The 19,302-nt window shown below is 40.6% G+C and overlaps 1 protein-coding gene across 1 annotated transcript in view; it reads left to right on the top strand.

The window, feature by feature from the left end:
* Positions 1-14,048, top strand: part of ADAMTS5 (ADAM metallopeptidase with thrombospondin type 1 motif 5) — a 121,814-nt gene extending 107,766 nt beyond the window's left edge. The window contains exon 8 of the mRNA XM_073584520.1: positions 11,434-14,048. Within this exon, the coding sequence (XP_073440621.1) occupies positions 11,434-11,989 (556 nt within the window). The 3' untranslated portion in view covers positions 11,990-14,048. The remainder of the gene's footprint in view (positions 1-11,433) is intronic.
* Positions 14,049-19,302: the final 5,254 nt, after the last annotated feature.

Raw genomic sequence — 19,302 nt, 5'->3', positions numbered from 1 at the left:
AAAGAAACTTTAGTTGATAAAAAAAACGGTCATTGTCTAAGCCTAAGCAGAAGAGAAAAAATTGGCATCACAAACAACAGAGATCCAAGCGGTAGTGGCATGTCAAGCCTGACATGCCAAGGTGAGGAGACTTTTAAGCCTTGCAATGCTCCTCTGAGAAATATGATCCTCTCTGAAGAGACAATTTGCAAATGACAGGAGAGGACACATAATGAGGCATACACTGTCTCAAGATGTACTGTATTAGGGCTGTGAACTAAATGTGAAAATTAGAACCAAAATTGGTAAGAAATCAACTTACACATACCCATAATTATATTATTTAATTAATTAAATTTAATTTGCTCCAATACCTTCATCCGGGGGTCATAATCCATATGAAAACTATTCCACCTGGAATGAAAATTACAAGGATTATGTCCCCAGGGCACCTGTCTCCTTTTTCCACATCTACATCAACATCTGCGCATGTGCTGAAAGCAGGCGACCACTTATGATGCACAAGCGCGACCACTTATGATGCACAAGCGCGGCCACTAATGATGCACATGCGCGACCACTTATGATGCACATGCGCGACCACTTATGATACACATGCGCGACCACTTATGATGCACATGCATGACCACTTATGATGCACATGAGCGACCACTTATGATACACATGCGCGACCACTAATGATGGACATGCGCAACCACTTATGATGCACATGCGTGACCACTTATGATGCACATGCGCGACCACTTATGATGCACATGTGCCACCACTTATGGTGCACATGCGTGACCACTTATGGTGCACATGCGCAGCCATTTATGATGCACATGCATGACCACTTATGATGCACATGCGCAACCACTTATGATGCACATGCGCGACCACTTATGATGCACATGCGCCACCACTTATAATGCACATCCGCGACCACTTATGATGCACATGCGCGACCACTTATGATGCACATGCGCCACCACTTATAATGCACATCCGCGACCACTTATGATGCACATGCGCGACCATTTATGTTGCACATGCGTGACCACTTATGATGCACATGCGCGATCACATATGATGCACATGCGTGACCACTTATGATGCAAATGCGCAAGCACTTATGATGCACATGCATGACCACTTATAATGCACATGCGCGACCACTTATGAAACACTTAGATTGAACAACTGTGATTTTAGACAGTAGAAAAAAGACTTATTTCTGCATACATGTATCTAATTGCAGAATTTCACTGGTGCATAAGATATGAGACGGGCTGTCAATCAAGCCATAGGATAAGTGGTTTAACTCATGGATACACTGAACTCTTCAAAACTGTTGATCCCCAATTAGCTTTTTTCACCTCATTAATGTACTGCGCATGAAAACTTTGGACAAAGATTGGCTACGGACAGGAGGTTGTTTAGAAACTACTGTTTGGAGGAACACCATGTTAATTTCATCAGTATAGACTTTTGGGTGGTCAGATCTTGGTGATAGGCTCCCATTATTAAGATTGCAGTGATGATAGGTACAGGGATATAAAAAAAAATGGATGCAATCAAAAAATGGAGAGGTTTCCCATAGCACCCAAGGACTAATTTTTCAGAGGCCTTTCCAAAAATGAAAGAAGCAATGATTGGTGACTATGGGTAGCTACTTCACTTTTTCCCTGAGTGGCTCTTGATAAAAATTCCCTACTGTGCGCGAATATAAAATGATAATGCAAATAGTTGGTATTTGCGTAGAGCAACGTTCATCTGTGTGCTCTACTGTGTAGCATAGGCAAAGTGAAGGCTGTACGTCAATAGTCACATTGGATTTACTGAGCTGGAAAAGAATTTCTACGTTAGTTGATGGCATGTAGACTATTTTGGGAAATCTTGAGCTGGTGGAAATGTAATTAAAGATATTGGCTTCTACTGAACACGGAGAATTGCTGTTTTTAAGGCATGATGCCCAAAAAATAGTTCTTGCTTCAAACACTTGGCTGCTGGGATATGGAAGAAAAAATATGTTATTTTCAGACTAGAATCCCAAACGCCAGACAGCGATTTACACTTACTGCCACCCTCGGTCATTTTTTCTGTATCTTCCCACCTCTTAAAGCAACTCTTTTTGTAAAACTGTGTGTTATGTCTAAAGCATGGGCTACACAGGATGGCTCACAATGCATGGCCGAATGAACGAATTATAATTTTTTCTGAGCGTTAAGTTATGGCCCATGTACATGATCCGGCAAAGGCTGATTGATGGTCATTTACTGTCTCGTTTCGACAGGCTATCGATAATACGATCGTTCTGTGTGCACAGAATATCATGTTATTCGCAGCACATCACCTCTTTATATAGCTTGATGTACTGCCGATAACAATGGTTTTTCAGCTTGCAGGTTGATTTAGATGGGCCAATAATTGGGGAGCAGCTTTCATACAAACACTTGCTCCTGATTATCGGCCCTCTTAAATGAGCGCTATAGATGGAAGTTTATTAGTGAAATTGTCAGGAACACCGCACTGCACTAGCTCACTGAGCCAGTGCGCGTGTCCTGAGTACAAAAACAGTGCTCAAAGATACCTGTGGAGCGGGCAGCAGCGGTGACGATGCATGCTCCAGGACCTGAAGCACGTGACTGCTGGGGGCGTGGCCTAAGCTCCACAGAGCTAGGAGCTGCAGGGAAACTCCTAGAAAGGTAAGTACAGGACAATGTTACCAAGGGGCATAGACAGAGACAGAAACCAGATCAAGCCGGGTCAAAGCACGAGATAGCAGGACAGTACCAGAGGGTTAGACAGAGCGAATAGTCAGGACGTAGCAATGGATCAGAAAACCAGAACGGGCAATAGACGGTACAATAGGGACAAACTGCAACGGAGTAACAATAGCCAAGCCAGGAGGTCAGAACCGGAGAAGACAATAGTACCAAAACGAGAGACGGAGTACAGAGTGAGGGAACAGGCCGGGTCATACACGGGAATCAAACAAGCAACACAGAATACACGCACACCAGGGGGGTCGGTCAGACACACAGCCAGAATAACAGTGTAGCTGACAGAGAAAGCTAGTCTGGAGTGAGTATAAATACCCCTACCAGATCCAAAGAGAGGCCAGCAAAAGTTAACCCTGTGAGAACAGGACATTAACCATGTCCTAACCATGACAGAAATCTTGGGAAAGTCCCGGCTTTGCAGCGTAGCTCAGTTGGCATTTAAGGTCACTAAGCTGCAATACCAGACACAACCAATAGACAACAGTGGCGCAGTGTAAAAAGAAACCGGTTTTGTTTTTTTCATCTCATAAAACCCCTTTAATGTGCATGTTATAGTCCATGCCTTGCTGTCCTGGAATAATGCTTTTTCATGTTTGTCCAATATGATAACTATGAGCCAATTTTCTTAAATTCAACAGTCTACTGAAAAGGGAAAGTTGGATCAGTAGCGACTAGTGATGTGCGGACCAGCGGAAGTTCGGGTTCAGAGTTACCTGTCCCTAACTTTAGTTCAAAGTTCGGTTCCCGAACACTACCTAAACTTCAACCAGAATCTGAACCCCCCTGAAAATAAAGGTTTCCCGAACTGGGAAAGGGAAAAAAAAAGCCTCTCTCTCTCATCTCTCAATTTCGAACATTGGTATAGACTTCTGGGGAAAGTCCGTGTTTGGCGTTTAACATTGGACAGTAACTATCTGGTACTTAGAAATTGAATGCTGATTGCTAATTTAATTTTCCTTACCAGGTTTGCCATTGATGGCATGTATCCTGTTAAAAATGATCAAGTCCATTCTGCAGGATTCCGATATTCTAGGGCTTCGGAATATTCCATAAACATTAGATCTGCAGAGGTTCAACCCCCAGCATCTCAGTCAGTCAGCAAAAGTATCTATGCCTGGTACTGCAGTTCAGTCCCATTCATTGCAATGTGCTTTAGTACCAGGCACTGTCACCACCAACTGCATGACACTGTATGCAGCAAACAACCAAAAGAATCATTGCTTGTTAGAGTCAGAAGACTGAGAAGATCCCTTTAATTCTGCTTTTTATGCTTTGGTTTAATCCCTGTAGATTTGGGCAAACAACTTGGTGCTGCCCTGGTCCAGCATTCAGTTGGGTCCTCCATGACGACCAGAATAGGTTAGTCTTCACTTTTGTGCCAAGCATCTTTGGACCAGGGCTTATTGGGGGTCTATGTGTTTCAAGTCCGTATTGGCATAGCTATGACTAAGGCCCTGTATGGGTTTGAAATGCATTGGAAAAGTGTTACATTTTATTTTTTCATTTTTGAGAGTCTATGGTCATCAAAAAAAATCTTTTCTTTTTCACCTTTTCAATTGCGGATGCTGGAATTATCGAATTTATTTATTTCACAATCGGGGAACCAGCCTGTGTACCGCTCCTAGCAAGCTATTTCTGTTGCCTTGAAGTAGTGAGCTGAAGAACTTTGTCTTACGAGAGCCTTATGACATCATGACGTAGTGGTGCTGTTGGGAGGAGGACCCCCGTAGAGTGTCTAGGCCGGAACCAAGGGGACCGCCATCTGGGTTCCTAGAGAAACGGTACCCGGGGGACAACGAAGGAGAGCGGGCTACTGAAAGTGTCAGTTCAGCAAGGGGCGGGGCGAGTATAAAGGGGGCAGGGAGCGCACTGGGAAGTCAGTTGGTAGTACGCCAGACACAGAGAAAGAGACTGTGGGGGTGTGACAGAGCCAGAGTGACTGACGGCAAACAGAGGAGAGATCAGCAGCAGAGAGGAGATCTACGGCGGCCTTCAGAGAGGAGGTACCGAGCTTACCGGCAAGAGACTGTCGCCCCTCTCCAAATTGGGCCCGCGACCTGCCCACGGTTGTCCTCAACCACTGCCGCTGCACTCCAGCCCGTTGCGGCCTGCCCGGTGCCTCCCGCGTCCGCTGACGTGCCACTTCAGCCTGTGGTTGCGGCCTGCCCACTGCCACCCCGCCTCCGTCCTTGGTTGCGGCCTGTTCATCACCGCCCACAGCTGCCATTACCTCACTGCAGTTGGAAGCTGGGGCCTGCTCCTCGCCTACGGAGAGACTCTTTGCACAGGCCCAGTCCGTGCGCGTGGCCTACCAACCGCCACTCTTCCAGACTACGTCACTACCCTGCTTGGGGGACTGAAGTCCTCGTGGACTCGCTAACGAACGGGACCCTGCTGTGGCTACAGGGGGTTACCGCAATGAAAGACTCCCTTAGGGCCTGTTGTGCCACAACTTCTCCTGGGTGCTGAGATGCCTGAAGACTACTACAGTTCCACAACAGCTGGGCCCAGCAGCTGCAACACCAAAGAAGCCACATCAGCGACACCAAAGCAGCCACATCAGCGACACCAAAGCAGCCACACCAGCAACACCGAGGGACATCAGGAAGGATAAGATGACTTTAGGAAATAAGGACCCGTAGTTGGCCGTTTCGTGGCCCCATAATATCCGGCATTGCCGGGTCAGTCGCATTCTCGTTAAAGAAAAGTGTTGTTATTGTTGTTGAGTCCCTGCGAGGACAATTAGCGTTACCCCTTTTTGGTTGCTCAGTATAACCCTAGCGGCTCCAGTTCATAAACGTTACTTTCCAAAACAACCCTCAGTCTCGTGTCTCGTCATGCATCCTGTGAACCTGCTGTTACCTACAGTGCAATGTGGTTCATGATGTTGCGTGAAGCCTAGTGTTTGGCGCCTCAGTCAACATTATGATGTTGGGGGGTCCCGGTAAGCATGAGATACACCCATAATGACAGGTCATAGATTCCTGATACAGAAAATAAGACTGTCCTATTCCTACTGGCTAGACCAGATGCTCGACCAGGGATGAGCAAATATTTTTGCATCACTCCAGTTCCCCAGTCTTACCCAGTATTTTAATGCCATGGTCAATCAAAGAGGAGATCCAAAAAGGGAAAAAAAAAAAAAAAACACCTGGTTCCCGCGCTGCTCAACCCTGAACAATTCAATTTTTACTTATTATATCTGGTAAAGCCCTATGGGCGTGCTTTTGTGGTTTCTTTTTCTTCAATGCCATGGTCAAGGTAAAGTAACTAGCTGGCGCATCCCAAGTTATTCAGCACCCAAGGTATATGACGACTCAGCCCCCATTGATCTACAACCTTACTCCTTAGAACATCTACTGTACCACTCTTATTCTAATGTCTTCTCATGTACGTTTGCGGTTTTGTGTGAAGAGCTGAGGAGTGAGGATGCATTCATTAATTGATGTTCTTGTTAGCAAATCTAAATTCTGGCTCCATCTTCTATGTTAGCTTTCTAATTTCCAAATAGAAGAATTCTATGTGTGTTTTGAGATGCGATTATTCAGGTTTACTCTCTGTATTTATATTTGGACTAACACAACAGTTCCCAGAAAGTGGGTGCCTCAAAAATTACATTAATAAAGTATTAAAACTGCAAAATGCTTACCCCATACGTAATATTTTAATGAGAAAAGAATCTGTCGTTTTTCCCAGCAGGACTAGAGTAATTTTGGTGGAGATAAAACAGCAACTTATGTAACCCTAGCGGGATTATCATCTAGACATTAAAACACATTAGTGGAAGCATTCAGGAGCTTCATCCGTATAATAAATGACTGACCTAGTAATATTAAAGATGATCAAAATTTAAAGGGTATCTACTGTAGCATGTACACCTTTGAAAAGATTTTTTTTATTGCTCATTTGCTTCCTAAATGCAAAATTAAGCAATTTTCTTAACAGTCTTCATTAAAAATTTTCCCAGACCTTTATGTAGCTCAGTAGTTTGCAAAAATATTACAAATTCATCATAGCTCTTGCTACTGTTCCTGATAACTCTTTGTTTCCCCCTCTTTTCGCTCAATATTAGTGATAGTAGGAGGTAGAGGGTTTATAGAGGTTTACAGTGGATGGGGGAGAAAGTATCTTGGAAGGCAGACAAAACAGGTTGTAGAAGAGGAGGACATAAGTGGAAAGTGCAGATACACAAAAGCAAGTGAAGACAGCAGCACCCTAGATACAGACAGACCTTACATCCATCCTTTATAACTGAGAGAGACACATCCAGCCTACATTACTGAGAAAGACACATCCCGCCTATATTACTGAGAGAGGCACATCAAGCCTATATTACTGAGAGAAATGAGGATGAATGAACTCATGGAGATCAACATCCAACACTGCAGAGACACCATCACGTGTTTCTCAATGCAGTGATTCTAGAGCAATGCCCCCATCCCTTATGGGAAATATGTAAAAACATGCAAAACACAAGCCGCGGAGACACCATCACATGTTTCTCAACATAAGCAATGACTAGCCAGGTCTTTCCCCGGGAAGGAACAACCATGGGAAGGGCAGTCTGCAATGAAGGAAACCACCTATGCCAAAACATGGTATCCATCCACAGACAGTTGTTTTGGGGTATTGCCCCTCATCAGTGTGGAGTAGGAAACTGGCCAGTAGGAGCAATGCCTAGTAGAAGACTGTGAAAAATGAGGATGAATGAACTCATGGAGATCAACATCCAACACTGCGGAGAGACCATCACATGTTTCTCAACGCAGTGATTCTAGAGCAATGCGCCCATCCCTTTTGGCATAGGTGGTTTCCTTCATTGGAGACTGCCCTTCCCGTGGTTGTTCCTTCCCGGGGAAAGACCTGGCTAGTCATTGCTTGCGTTGAGAAACATGTGATAGTGTCTCCGCAGCTTGTGTTTTGCATATTTTGCATAAGGGATGGGGGCATTGCTCTAGAATCCTTGCGTTGAGAAACATGTGATGGTGTCTCCACAGTGTTGGATGTTGGCGTAATACTGTTATGTCTATCCTTGCAGATGACACCAAATTATGTAGTTCAATACAGTCTACGGAAAATGTTCATAAGATAAGCTACAGACTGACTTGGAGTGTGAGCATATAATTGACAGATGAGGTTTGATGTGGATAAATGTAAAAAGATGGGGCTAGACACTAATTACATAATAATCCTAGAGCACAATATGTTTGATGGGGAGCAAAACTAGATGAGTCACTTGTAAAGAAGGATCTGGGTGATCTTTCTAGGTCCCAAACTACATACCAGCATGTAATGTCAATCAGCTGGTGCTAAAGTCAGCAGGATATTATCATATGCTAGATGGGCCCGATGCTATCACATGGGGAGGGCAGTGACATCGCAATGAGGGAAGCTCTGTGGCACTGGGGGTGGCGGTTGACTCTCCCTCCTCCCCACAGTGCTCTCTGTGCAGTCACAGCCGCCAGGAAAGATGGTGGTTTGCGGCCTGTGCTGGAGGAGGGGTGCGGCACCACCATAGGGCTCCCGCACCCCATCACCAGAACAGGCCACAAGCCACAGTCTTTCCTGCTGGCTGTGACTGCACTGAGGCGGGTGGGCCGGCAGCGGTGGGATCCGGAGCATGTTGTCAGGTGGCGGCGGGTCCTATATGGGGTCCGGCAGCAGTGATCTGGTGGCAGGTGCTGGCGGCGGGTCCTGGCAGGGGTCCGGCGGCGGGTCCTGGTGGGGGTTCGGCGGCGGGTCCTGGCAGGAGTCCAGCGGCGGGGGGGTCCGGCATGGCTGTCCCGGCGGTATCCCTCTGGTGGTACTGCGCAAGGGCCAGCAGGAGTCATATTGGAATACCCATCACTTGGGTGCGTGGTGGATTGTGGGATTCGAGGATGTCCGGACAGAAGTGGATGATGGACAGTTTTAGGTAAGTATATAATAAATTAAAATTGGCATTAGACTTACCTGGACAGTGCGATCTCATCTGTAGTATGCAGTTCAGTTGTGGCCACCAGTTCATAGAAAGGAGGCACTGAAGTTAGAAAAATTACAAAAAAGGAAGAAAATAACTGATAAGGGACATGGAAAATGTTATTTATAAGGAAAGATGTAAATAATTTAATTTCTTTTGCCTGGAAAAGAGATGTCTAGTTGGGGGCACGACAAACTTTCACATAAATAACCCATTAACAGTCAATGCCAGCATGGTATACTTATCTAATCCTTTTAGGTATAGCCCAGATTAGGTAATATTGTTTGACTATTGGAATAAAGCAACTTATGGAGCTAATTTGGGGGTTTGGTTTTGTCCATCTGCTGTATATTAAATCCAAATCAGGATTTTAAATCGTTTTCTATAAGAAATGATTTATGACTGAGAGAAACCTCAAACATACATCTAAAATTGGAATGAAGCAGATCTATAATTTAGAAGTTGCCCTTACTATAAAATTCAAAGACTGCTGCTAAAAGCATTCCTTTTCTACCAAAAGCTTTCATAAGTGAAATCAGCCACTCGATAAAATCTGGAGGACGGCAAATTCTACCGGTTGGCCCAGACGCTAAAAGCTTCAGAGCAGATTCATTGCGAGCGTCCGTCTGCAGATCCCGGTACCGGTTGTGTAGATACACAAGTGAGGTTCTGCAAGTGACAGCAGATTATCTCATCCGGCATGGAAATACAAAACATTTTCTTGTTATACTGGAATTGAGCTAAACAGCGGGATCCTCAACGGGAAGTTAATGCGTCTTCAAAAAAAAATAAAAAATGAAGTCAACAAATCATTTTTATCAAAGTCTCCAGGGAAGAAATTGTGATTTGTTTTCTCCGGTAGATATATTGTGCTCTTCGGCACGCCGCTTGTATTTGTTTATTTCGATATCTATTTTCATACATGGTAAAATATGGATTTGTATTGCATTACAGGGGGCCCTGAAAATTAATTTGATTTTTGTATAGGACCTAATAAGTATTCGCCACCATTATTTTTTAACTCCTCCAGTGCAATGAAAATATCCAACTGTGGATTTATATACTGCTCATATGAGAATCATATTTCTCCATGGCCAAGGTCGGACTGGCCCACCGGAGAACTGGAGGATTCTCCGGTGGGCCCACCATGGCTACAAGTTTGGCTTGCACAGCTTGTTGGTGCAGCCATGTTTACCTCTTTTTATACCCTACTTGATGATAAGGTGTAAAATCTAGGTAGTCAAGAAGAAGTTACGCAAGGAAGGAGTATGACCAGAAGATCAGTGTTTGCTTGTAGTCTGCAATTCACAGGAACTAGTTAAATTCTTCATCAAAACTTGTACCCTTAGAGGCTCATTGGTCTTCATAGGAGCTGTAGAAACAAAATGGTATTTTTTTCAATTTTATTAATTACAACAAACCATGCAAAAAAAATAAACATAAAGAGAATCCAGTGTTATGGATGAACAGGTTTGAAGTAGGGGGTTGGACCAGATGACCCAGGAGGTCCCTTCCAACTCAACCATTCTATGAAGTGTCAAACAATAGATGTCCCATGGTGGTTGCATTAAAAAGAGACCCTGATTCCAGTGATGTATCACTTATTGGGCTGCTTGATGCAGTTTTGATAAAATTCTGCTTCAGATCTACCAGGTCTCTGACTTCTAAGCTCTGTATAATCCCATCCAAATCACTGACAAGTTTTTTTGTACACTGTGCATAGGCAGAAACTTGCCAGGTACTGGTGAGCGGTAGGGTTTTATAGAGCTTGTGAATATGGGGTACTATATGGCATCAGGTTTATTATTTCTATAGTGATAATCTCCTACTGATAAAACTATGATTTTATACAAACTGCTGTAAACAGCCTAGTAAGTGACACATGGTTGCAATCAGAATAGATTAAACAAATCTAGTTAGAAATCCCTTTTAAGCAAGTTTTTCCAAGAAATTAATAAGATTCAATAGAATACAGTTGATTCCCTACCAAGAGGGCACTGTTCGTGGTCAGCTGGCAGCTCGAAAATGGCGACCACGAATAGGCTTAACATCAGGTGTTGTCCAAACTTTCACCCCTTAACCCATGTACAGGGATGTAGACTTACACAGGGGTCCCTGGTTTGGGGCCACAGAGTTAGCTGCTGTTATATTGCTCAAGTTGGCAAGAAGGATAGTTAGGTAGCTGGGTCAGAACCAGGAGTTATGGTAGTTACAAAATCACCAGGCAGGAGAAACATCAATGAACTAGTTGGGGTCAGGAAGCAAGATAAATCAGGAAGGAAAAACAGATGTACAGAACACAGGTAAAACCAGGTAACACAAACATTGACTGGCAGTGGGAACTGATGCTCAAGTTTATTTAGTGAGCTGCCCCACCCAGTTCTCACCACACGACGAAATCCAAACTAAGAGGGTTAACCCCATAGGTTCTGGACTGGCCATAGCCACATGTCCCAGAAATAAAATAGGATTGATGCTGTCAAGTATCACCCACAACAAAGACGTGGTGCCTCTTAGCGGCCAAAGCAGAATCCAGAACGGATGTAACATTTCCGATTCCTTGGTATAGTCTTAACCAAATGAAAATGCAAATATTATTTTCCTCAGCCACAATCCAGTAGTTTTTGGTTAAATTCTATATTTTATGGTTGTGTTTATATTTTTTTTCAATTATATATAATATAATTATTATTTTTATTTGTTTTACAGCAAAGGCTACACAGATATTGTTAAGATTCCAGAAGGAGCAACCCATATAAAAGTAAAACAGTACAAGGCCAAAGACCAGACTAAATTTACTGCTTACCTAGCATTAAAGAAGAAGACTGGGGACTACATCATTAATGGCAAATATATGATATCCACTTCAGAAAACATTATTGAAATGAATGGCTTTTCTATGAACTACAGTGGCTGGAGCCATGCCGAGGATTCATTTCACAGTATGGGGCATTCCTCTATAAAGGAAATTTTAATTATACAGATTCTTGCTACAGATATTAGTAGACCAATTGATGTTCGTTATAGTTTCTTTGTCCCATCAAAACAAGCTTCTTCTACAAACAGCATAAACAATAATGTAGTTCCACAAAGTTCTCAACCTCAGTGGGTGACTGGTCCTTGGTTATCATGCTCTAGAACATGTGACACTGGATGGCACACCAGAACTGTTCAATGCCAAGATGGACTAGGAAAATTAGCTAAAGGATGTCTACTTTCTCAAAGACCCTCAGCTTTTAAACAATGCTTACTGAAAAAATGTTAGCCAAAGGATGGACATCATCTCCAACGACACGGTTTTTGCTGTGTAAACGTAGATCTAGCACGTCAAAGGTGGTTTGGTATGAGCTCAACCAAAACAACTTAAGGGCTGTGCCAAATTTGGGCCTCCATGAAGATACTCTTTGTGACATGGGCTCTGCAACCAACCTTAAAAGGTGGAAAGGGAGTTCCCTAATGAACCAGATTTTGTAGGTGATGGGGTGGATGACAGCTTCATTAACGTCTTGTTTGCATCACCTACCTCTCAAGATGAAAGTCTTCAGGAAAAATCTGCAAAACTAAACTTGTGGACGGCATGTCGTAGGTTATATTTGTGGTGTTTTGTACATACGTGTCCTTAGATGTGTCACTTTATATATCACTCGAACAGTGATTGACCAAAGTAGATCTACAGCTACTTTTCTTCAAGTATTTCAAAAACAGCTGTGGATATTTACTGGAAACAAACAAAAAAAAAGGTTTGCTGGTGATTATCAGCCTGGTATTGTAACTTTCAGCATTTTTTTTTCTGATGGATCAACATTTTATTTTAGAAAGTGTGATATTTCAATGACCTTTTGTTTACAAATCAGAACAACCCACCGAAATGTAAGGTACCGGTATGCATTTTGGACGAAACGAAAAATTCAAGGGCATTGAAAGCTTAGACTTCAAATAAAATAGTTCAAAGTGGTGTCTGGTTATCTGACATTACCTTCACCTGGAGGAGGTGTTTTTTTCTATGCAAAGATTAATATTCTGTATAAACATGGCAAAAGGTAAAAATTAAAAAAGGGAAACCCAATAGTTTCCCGAGAGAAGATAAGTAGTAGATTTTTAATAAGGCGTCCAGTTGACTCTTAACTAAGACTAAGCCAAAATCCTGAGATACGATGATCTTGCGGATAGTGTATTTCTCCATATAATAATCTTCCGAATACTATAGGGTGCTACCAGTTACTTCAAGAGGCATCGATGGAGAACACAAAAGTAAAAAAAAGATTAGTTTTGTTTATTAAATTCATTATTTCTTCTATCATACATTTTCCATGGTTACCCATTTGGTAATATGGGATTTTCATTTGCTCAACTAATGCTAAAAATAAATTTGTTGGCTGCCTGACCAATTAAAACTAAAGTACAAAAACATATCTTCCAGAAAAGTCACATAAGATATCAAGGAATAGGTTCCACACGGGGTTCATCAAAAGGGTGCCACAACTCAGGTTGACTTCCCCATGGGAAATGTGAACCAATGCATAGCTCTAACAGTCGACAGGCACCATGAATGTAGACAAAAAAGGTTGACCCAAAGTCATTTTCTCCTACATGGGAATATATATATTTTATGTATTAAAATTAGATTCTTGTTCTCATAAAAAAGCAAAAACAATCACAACAACAACAAAAAAATTGTAAGCTAAAAGACCTTTCTTAATCCTAACTATATTGATTATGTACTAAGAGAGAAAAAAATCAATGCATAGCGTATACTAATGGTAGGGAGCGTTATATAAAGCGTCCTCGACAGTATCATTTTTCTCAATGACAAGGACATTGTTCTGAGATTTGGAGGTTTTCTGTTACCAAAGGCTTAGTAAAAGACTGTTGCCTCATAGTCGGTAAAAGAAAAAAATAAATAACATCTCAAATACCAAATTTCAATTTGGCTTCATTCAGTTACTTTGTGCAAAAAATATGTAAAAATAATAAATAAAAAAAAAGAAAAAGATAAGAACAAAATATATACAAAAGGCAAAAAAGGAGAAAAAGGGCCAAATAGTAAATTAATAATAAATTAATAATAAATTAGGCTTTATTTTTTATCTAAATATTCTATTTTTATGTAATAAGACATATTCTGACAGTTTTAATTTGGCAGTCTAAAAATATAGAACATATTTTATTTTTTCAAGTAAAAAAAAATGTCCCTATATCACATCTTCCATTTTATATATATATTTTTTTTCAATAAGTAGAAAAATTATACATATGAGACTTCTAACTTACCTAAAGAATCCTAACTTACAGCTTGGCTGTGACTCTCCCTTGATTGCAATGCGGCACTGAAAAAAAAAAAAAACAAAGAAAAAAATAAAAAAGAAAAAATAATTTATTGTTTGTGCAAATCGTATGTGAAAATACATATGTAATGATTTTATTTATTTTTTTATTTAAGGCAAAAATACCTATTGTACAAGTTTTGTATTTAACATGTTTTATTCTCGTCATTTTTTTTTCTTTATTTATGCTTTCTGTATGTTAATAGTACACTTTATGAGTTTACATTATGTGCGGCGCTGGTTGCTTTTTATGTTTTCTGTGTTTTACAAAAAAGCATTCAATGTAAGATAAATGTACATATGCTTATACTGTAAATATATATAAATATATTCTCTTTATAGTACTATATTCTGACACCAGCTTGTTTTGCCTTTCAAGGAAAAGTTTAAAAAAATTGCATTTTTGGTTTTTCTTTTTTCATTATTTTTGTTGACAGGCAATGGTCTATGCACACTGCTGAACAAAATGTACTTATGTAGTCTTATGATATTCAGGTCAAACGAAGTTCACTTAGTATAAACTAGACTTAAAAAAAAAAAAACTTTAATACAAACTTTCATTTTTTTATTGTTTTTCCCCAGTGTTGATGATTTTTTAAGTAAAGGATGCAGAATCTGCTGTATAACATGAAAGACTTTGGTTACCTTTAAAGTTAGATACTAAACTATGGATTACTATCGTCAATCATCAACCACCAATCTAGTATTGACACCGAGCTGGGATTATAAAGTTGAGGTTCAAGCTTGCAAGAACTTTAGGTCTATAGTTTGGCCTTTGAAGAGATTGATAATGATTAGTGATGAGCGAGTATACTCGTTGCTCGGGTGTCCTCCAAGTATTTGGATGTGCTCGGAGATTTAGTTGGTGTCATCGCAGCTGCATGATTTGCGGCTGCTGGACAGACTGAATACATGTGGGTATTGCCTGTTTGTTAGGGAATCCCCACATGTATTCAGGTTGTCTAGAAGCCGTAAATCATGTAGCTACTTCGAAAAAACTAAATCTCCGAGCACATCCAAAATACTCAGAGGACACCCGAGCATGCTCGGGAAAACCCGAGCAACGAGTATACTCGCTCTTCACTAATAATGATATCTTCTAGGATTGATGGGATTTGTAGAGAAGTTCACCAGGAGGGCTTCTTTGGCATAAATGAACATAATAGTTATGTCTTATATATCAACTCTGCTTCATTGAAGTGAGTGTGGTTGAGTAGCAAAAACACTCACAATTTGTAGACAGTTGTGGCTCTGATTTTAGAGGAAAGCAGCTATGCTTTGCTACACCTTTAAAGGGCGACCAAAAAAAAAGACCTTCGACTACTTTAAAAAAATTCAACCTTCATCAATCCCTTCACATTTTGCTTTGCTGCTACTCTCTACTTTCTGGTCTAATTGTGATGCACAGGAAATGCCCCCTTAGAAGACTTGAGCATAAAGATTAGCACTGCCTTGTCCTGCATCCAGTCCAGTCATCCATTGCAGTTGGAACAGGGCAGTCATTACTCTTTGGGCTAAGATCGTGGGTTGACTTTGGCGATTACTGGGCCTTGCAATGTCATGAGATCATGCTGTAATGAGTGGCCACTAGACCTCATGTGACATCATGATGTTCACCGTGCCGCAATGTCATTGAATTGAGTGGTCTACTGAATGCCAGCTTTCTTCAGGGTGCAATTTCAAGGATTCCAACCTCAGATGTGTAGACTGCCCTAACCTAGCTGCCATGAATGACACTAAACCATTTCAGCACAAATCTTTTTACTCAACTCTACCCCTCACTTAAAATAATTTGCTAATTCATGATCACTCCAACCCTTCCCCTAAGTACTCACTAATTAAGTAAAGATTGGACATAACTTCCTCACTCCTACACAGCCAGATTCAGCTTGGATAGGACACTAAACCATGCCCTAATCAAAGGGAAATCTGTTTTTGCTTTATTCCATTGCTTATTTTGTGCAAATGATTGGTGAAAGATAGGAAGAATCCAGCCATTTTTTTGGATAACAAAATATGCAAAAACTTTAGTATAGATTTAAATAAAACAGGAAACTCAATTCTGTAAAATTATGAGTGCGTATCCTTTCTCATGGACTATGTATTAGTTCGAAACGCGTAGGATAAGCTCTTATATTTTCACAGAATGTCCTGTTTAATTCAAAGTTTTTGCATATTTTTTGTGTGAAAAACAACTGAATTCTTCCTATCTTTCACTCGATTGCAATCACCTAGCAGTATTGGTTTTATGCAAGCCGAGGATCGCTGGCAATTTCATTATGGGTGAGTGGTGTCACATCTTTTCATTTTGCAATTAATTGACACCCTACTTAGTTTCGATTTATTAGTAATGTATATTGAAAATTTTTAGTTTTTTGTGAAGCCTACCATAATATTATTTTGAAATAGTAAGAAATTGGGATCTAGTATTATAATAGATATATAATTGCTTCCTTAGTAGAGTTGAGCGACTTTGGTCGGATCGGGTTTCATGAAACAAAATTGGTTTCAGATGAAACTGGTACGACTAGGGCAAAAAAAGTCGGAGTTTCGTCCGAAACCCGACCCCAATGCAAGTCAATGGGGAATAAAAGTCGGCATTGAGTGGATGAATGTCATCCGCTCAATGCCGACTTTTATTCCCCATTGACTTGCATTGGGGTCAGGTTTCGGACGAAACTCCGAATTTTTTTTCCCTAGTTGGACCAGTTTCATCTGAAACAAATTTTGTTTCATGAAACCCGATCCGACCAAAGTCGCTCAACTCTACTCAGTAGATCACACATAGGTCCACAACTTAGTCCATTGTGCTTAAGTGATCAAGATTTCTGTTAGTTATATAGGATGTGTTCTGGCAAATGGGTTGACCAGGCCTAAAATAGCTCTACCCTTACGATAGGCATTGATGAATAATCACTTGGTGCCCCACTGCATTTCACGGCGTGCCATGTCCCATTAAATGCTTACCCCACATGTCTGCTCATGCTCAACTCCATCACTTTTTTACTAGTCCCTAAATAACTTTTAAAGTTTTGGGTCTATATTCATAATAATCAGACCAATTTTTTTTTTCTGAGGATTATTGATCAACTTCAGAAATTAACATCTAATTCAATGACTCATTAGTCTAAAACTTATATATCAAGAAGAAAGAAACTTTCACAAAGTATTTTTTTAAAGTTTGTACCATTTGCAACTACCAGTCCTAAAAGTCAAGAAATACACGTTACAAAAAAGTGGTTGACATATATATTTTTATTAGAAATATAGACATTTTTTTTCCCAAAAGACAAAAAGTATATTTGTAGATAAGTGAAATAGATTAAGTAAAATATAACTTTTCCATTAATAAAGTTGGTCAATAATAGACAAATGGGAATAACAGTATAAATATGTTGTGTAAGTCAACTATCAATTTATAATAGAAAATATGACTATATTTCATTAAACTGTCATATAATCCACCATTCTTTGCACTCGTACTTGCCATACCCACACTTTTTCTTTTCTAATTGTGTTCATATTTACCTGTGTTATTTTTATAAGTTGGGTATTTTGCCTCATGCCATAAATTCTACTGTACATCATATCGAAAACGAACGATGCTCAACCGATGGGTGGTTGCTGTATTTTCACTGATCAGGTAGCTTCGGTTATATGTATTTTGACGATGGCCAAATAAAAATCTTGCATATGTCTGTAAAATGTGAACATGCAAATTTGAGCCGAATGCAAAAAATGACGTAGATGTTGCGATATATAACACGGGCATTTTTACATGACAATGTATCTCTAGTATGTGTATGGGGCTGCTTTAATAATGATAATGGTCTCAGTGCAAAAATGTCTTTGTTGCCCGCAGATGACATTGCACTATCTTAAGGGAAGTGTTCTGAAGGCCAAGCCTCCAGCCATGTCCACTTTCCTAAACCTTGTAGAACAAAGCCACGCAGCAATATGTAGTCAAAGACTCAATGGTGTAACTGCATATGGAGCCAAGATGTTGCCAAACGTTCCTTTTACATGATGTTGGCCGACCCTGTTATTGAATTTTCAATGGATCCCAGGAGATTCAAGATACTCCACTGAATAGACAAGGCATTGCGACAAGGCTCCAATTTTGTATAACTACTCGATCCAACAAAAGGATCCTATATTTTATCCACATCCTTCATGACACTGTTGGTGGTTACATGGTTGGCCAACACATCTCTCACACATATCAATTATATATTAATTCAGTGGCACAGAAAACTTTCTTCTTCTAATTGATATTAGGGCAATTATGTAGCACTATTTTATATTCTACATAAACCTGGAAAAGCTACAAAACATCCGATATAGAGAGAGTATCCGTTTCTTAGATATTAGTTGTGTAGGACATTATTAACCAAAAGATCATTTCTTCAAATCTCCATCATTATCGGCCCATTTAGGTTTAAAATGAAATTTTCGACTTGACACCTACAAAAAACTGGTGCTCCATCTACAATATACTAATGTATGACCATTTTCTATGTATGGTATTGGCCATCCCAAAAAGTGGTTACTGAAAGGCTAGACTCAAAATCAGAAAATGTTGTCCAAATGATATTGTGGCTTTAAAACTGCGCATTGATAGTTTTATTTCCATAAAAACTACTTTGTTGATGCATATAGGCAACAATGTGTAGTAGCTCTAAGCTCCTCAACTCCTATGTAAAAGGAGTACCAGCTCCCCATCAACTATCACATGCCGTATGCTACTTATTGTGTCCTTATTTGGTCTACTCCAACTTTAAAGAAGTTGTCCGCTATCTGGAAACCCCTCTTTAAATGAAGTACTCTGTCTTCTGAAATAAAAATACCATATTCTCACCTCCCATGCCGATGCCGCTCCAAAAATGTCACCAGATCTTCCAGGGCTCACAAAACATCACATGAGCCCTGCAGTCAATCAGTGGTCATCATTGGGCTGCTGCGTGCTCACTTCCCTACGACCTTGGACAAGCGGAAGCTATGAGAGTGCAGCAGCCCAAAAGTGGCCATTGATTGGTTTCAGGGCTCATGTGACATAGCAATGTCACACAAGCTCTGAGAGATCTGGCATTGACATTGCTGAAATGGCACTGGTATGAGAGGTGAATTTTATAAAAGGGAATACTTTATTAAAAGAAGGGTTACCAACTTAATGAACACTCCCTTTAACTGTACAATATATTATATTACACAAGACTAATTGGTGTTTGTTCTTACACCTACTCTACCATCATAA

Source organism: Dendrobates tinctorius, unplaced genomic scaffold (assembly GCF_039654945.1).
Source record: "Dendrobates tinctorius isolate UK_male_01 unplaced genomic scaffold, ASM3965494v1 ptg000084l, whole genome shotgun sequence".
In the NCBI taxonomy this organism is placed as follows: Eukaryota; Metazoa; Chordata; class Amphibia; order Anura; family Dendrobatidae; genus Dendrobates; species Dendrobates tinctorius.
This window is presented reverse-complemented; position numbering and strand designations above follow the sequence as displayed.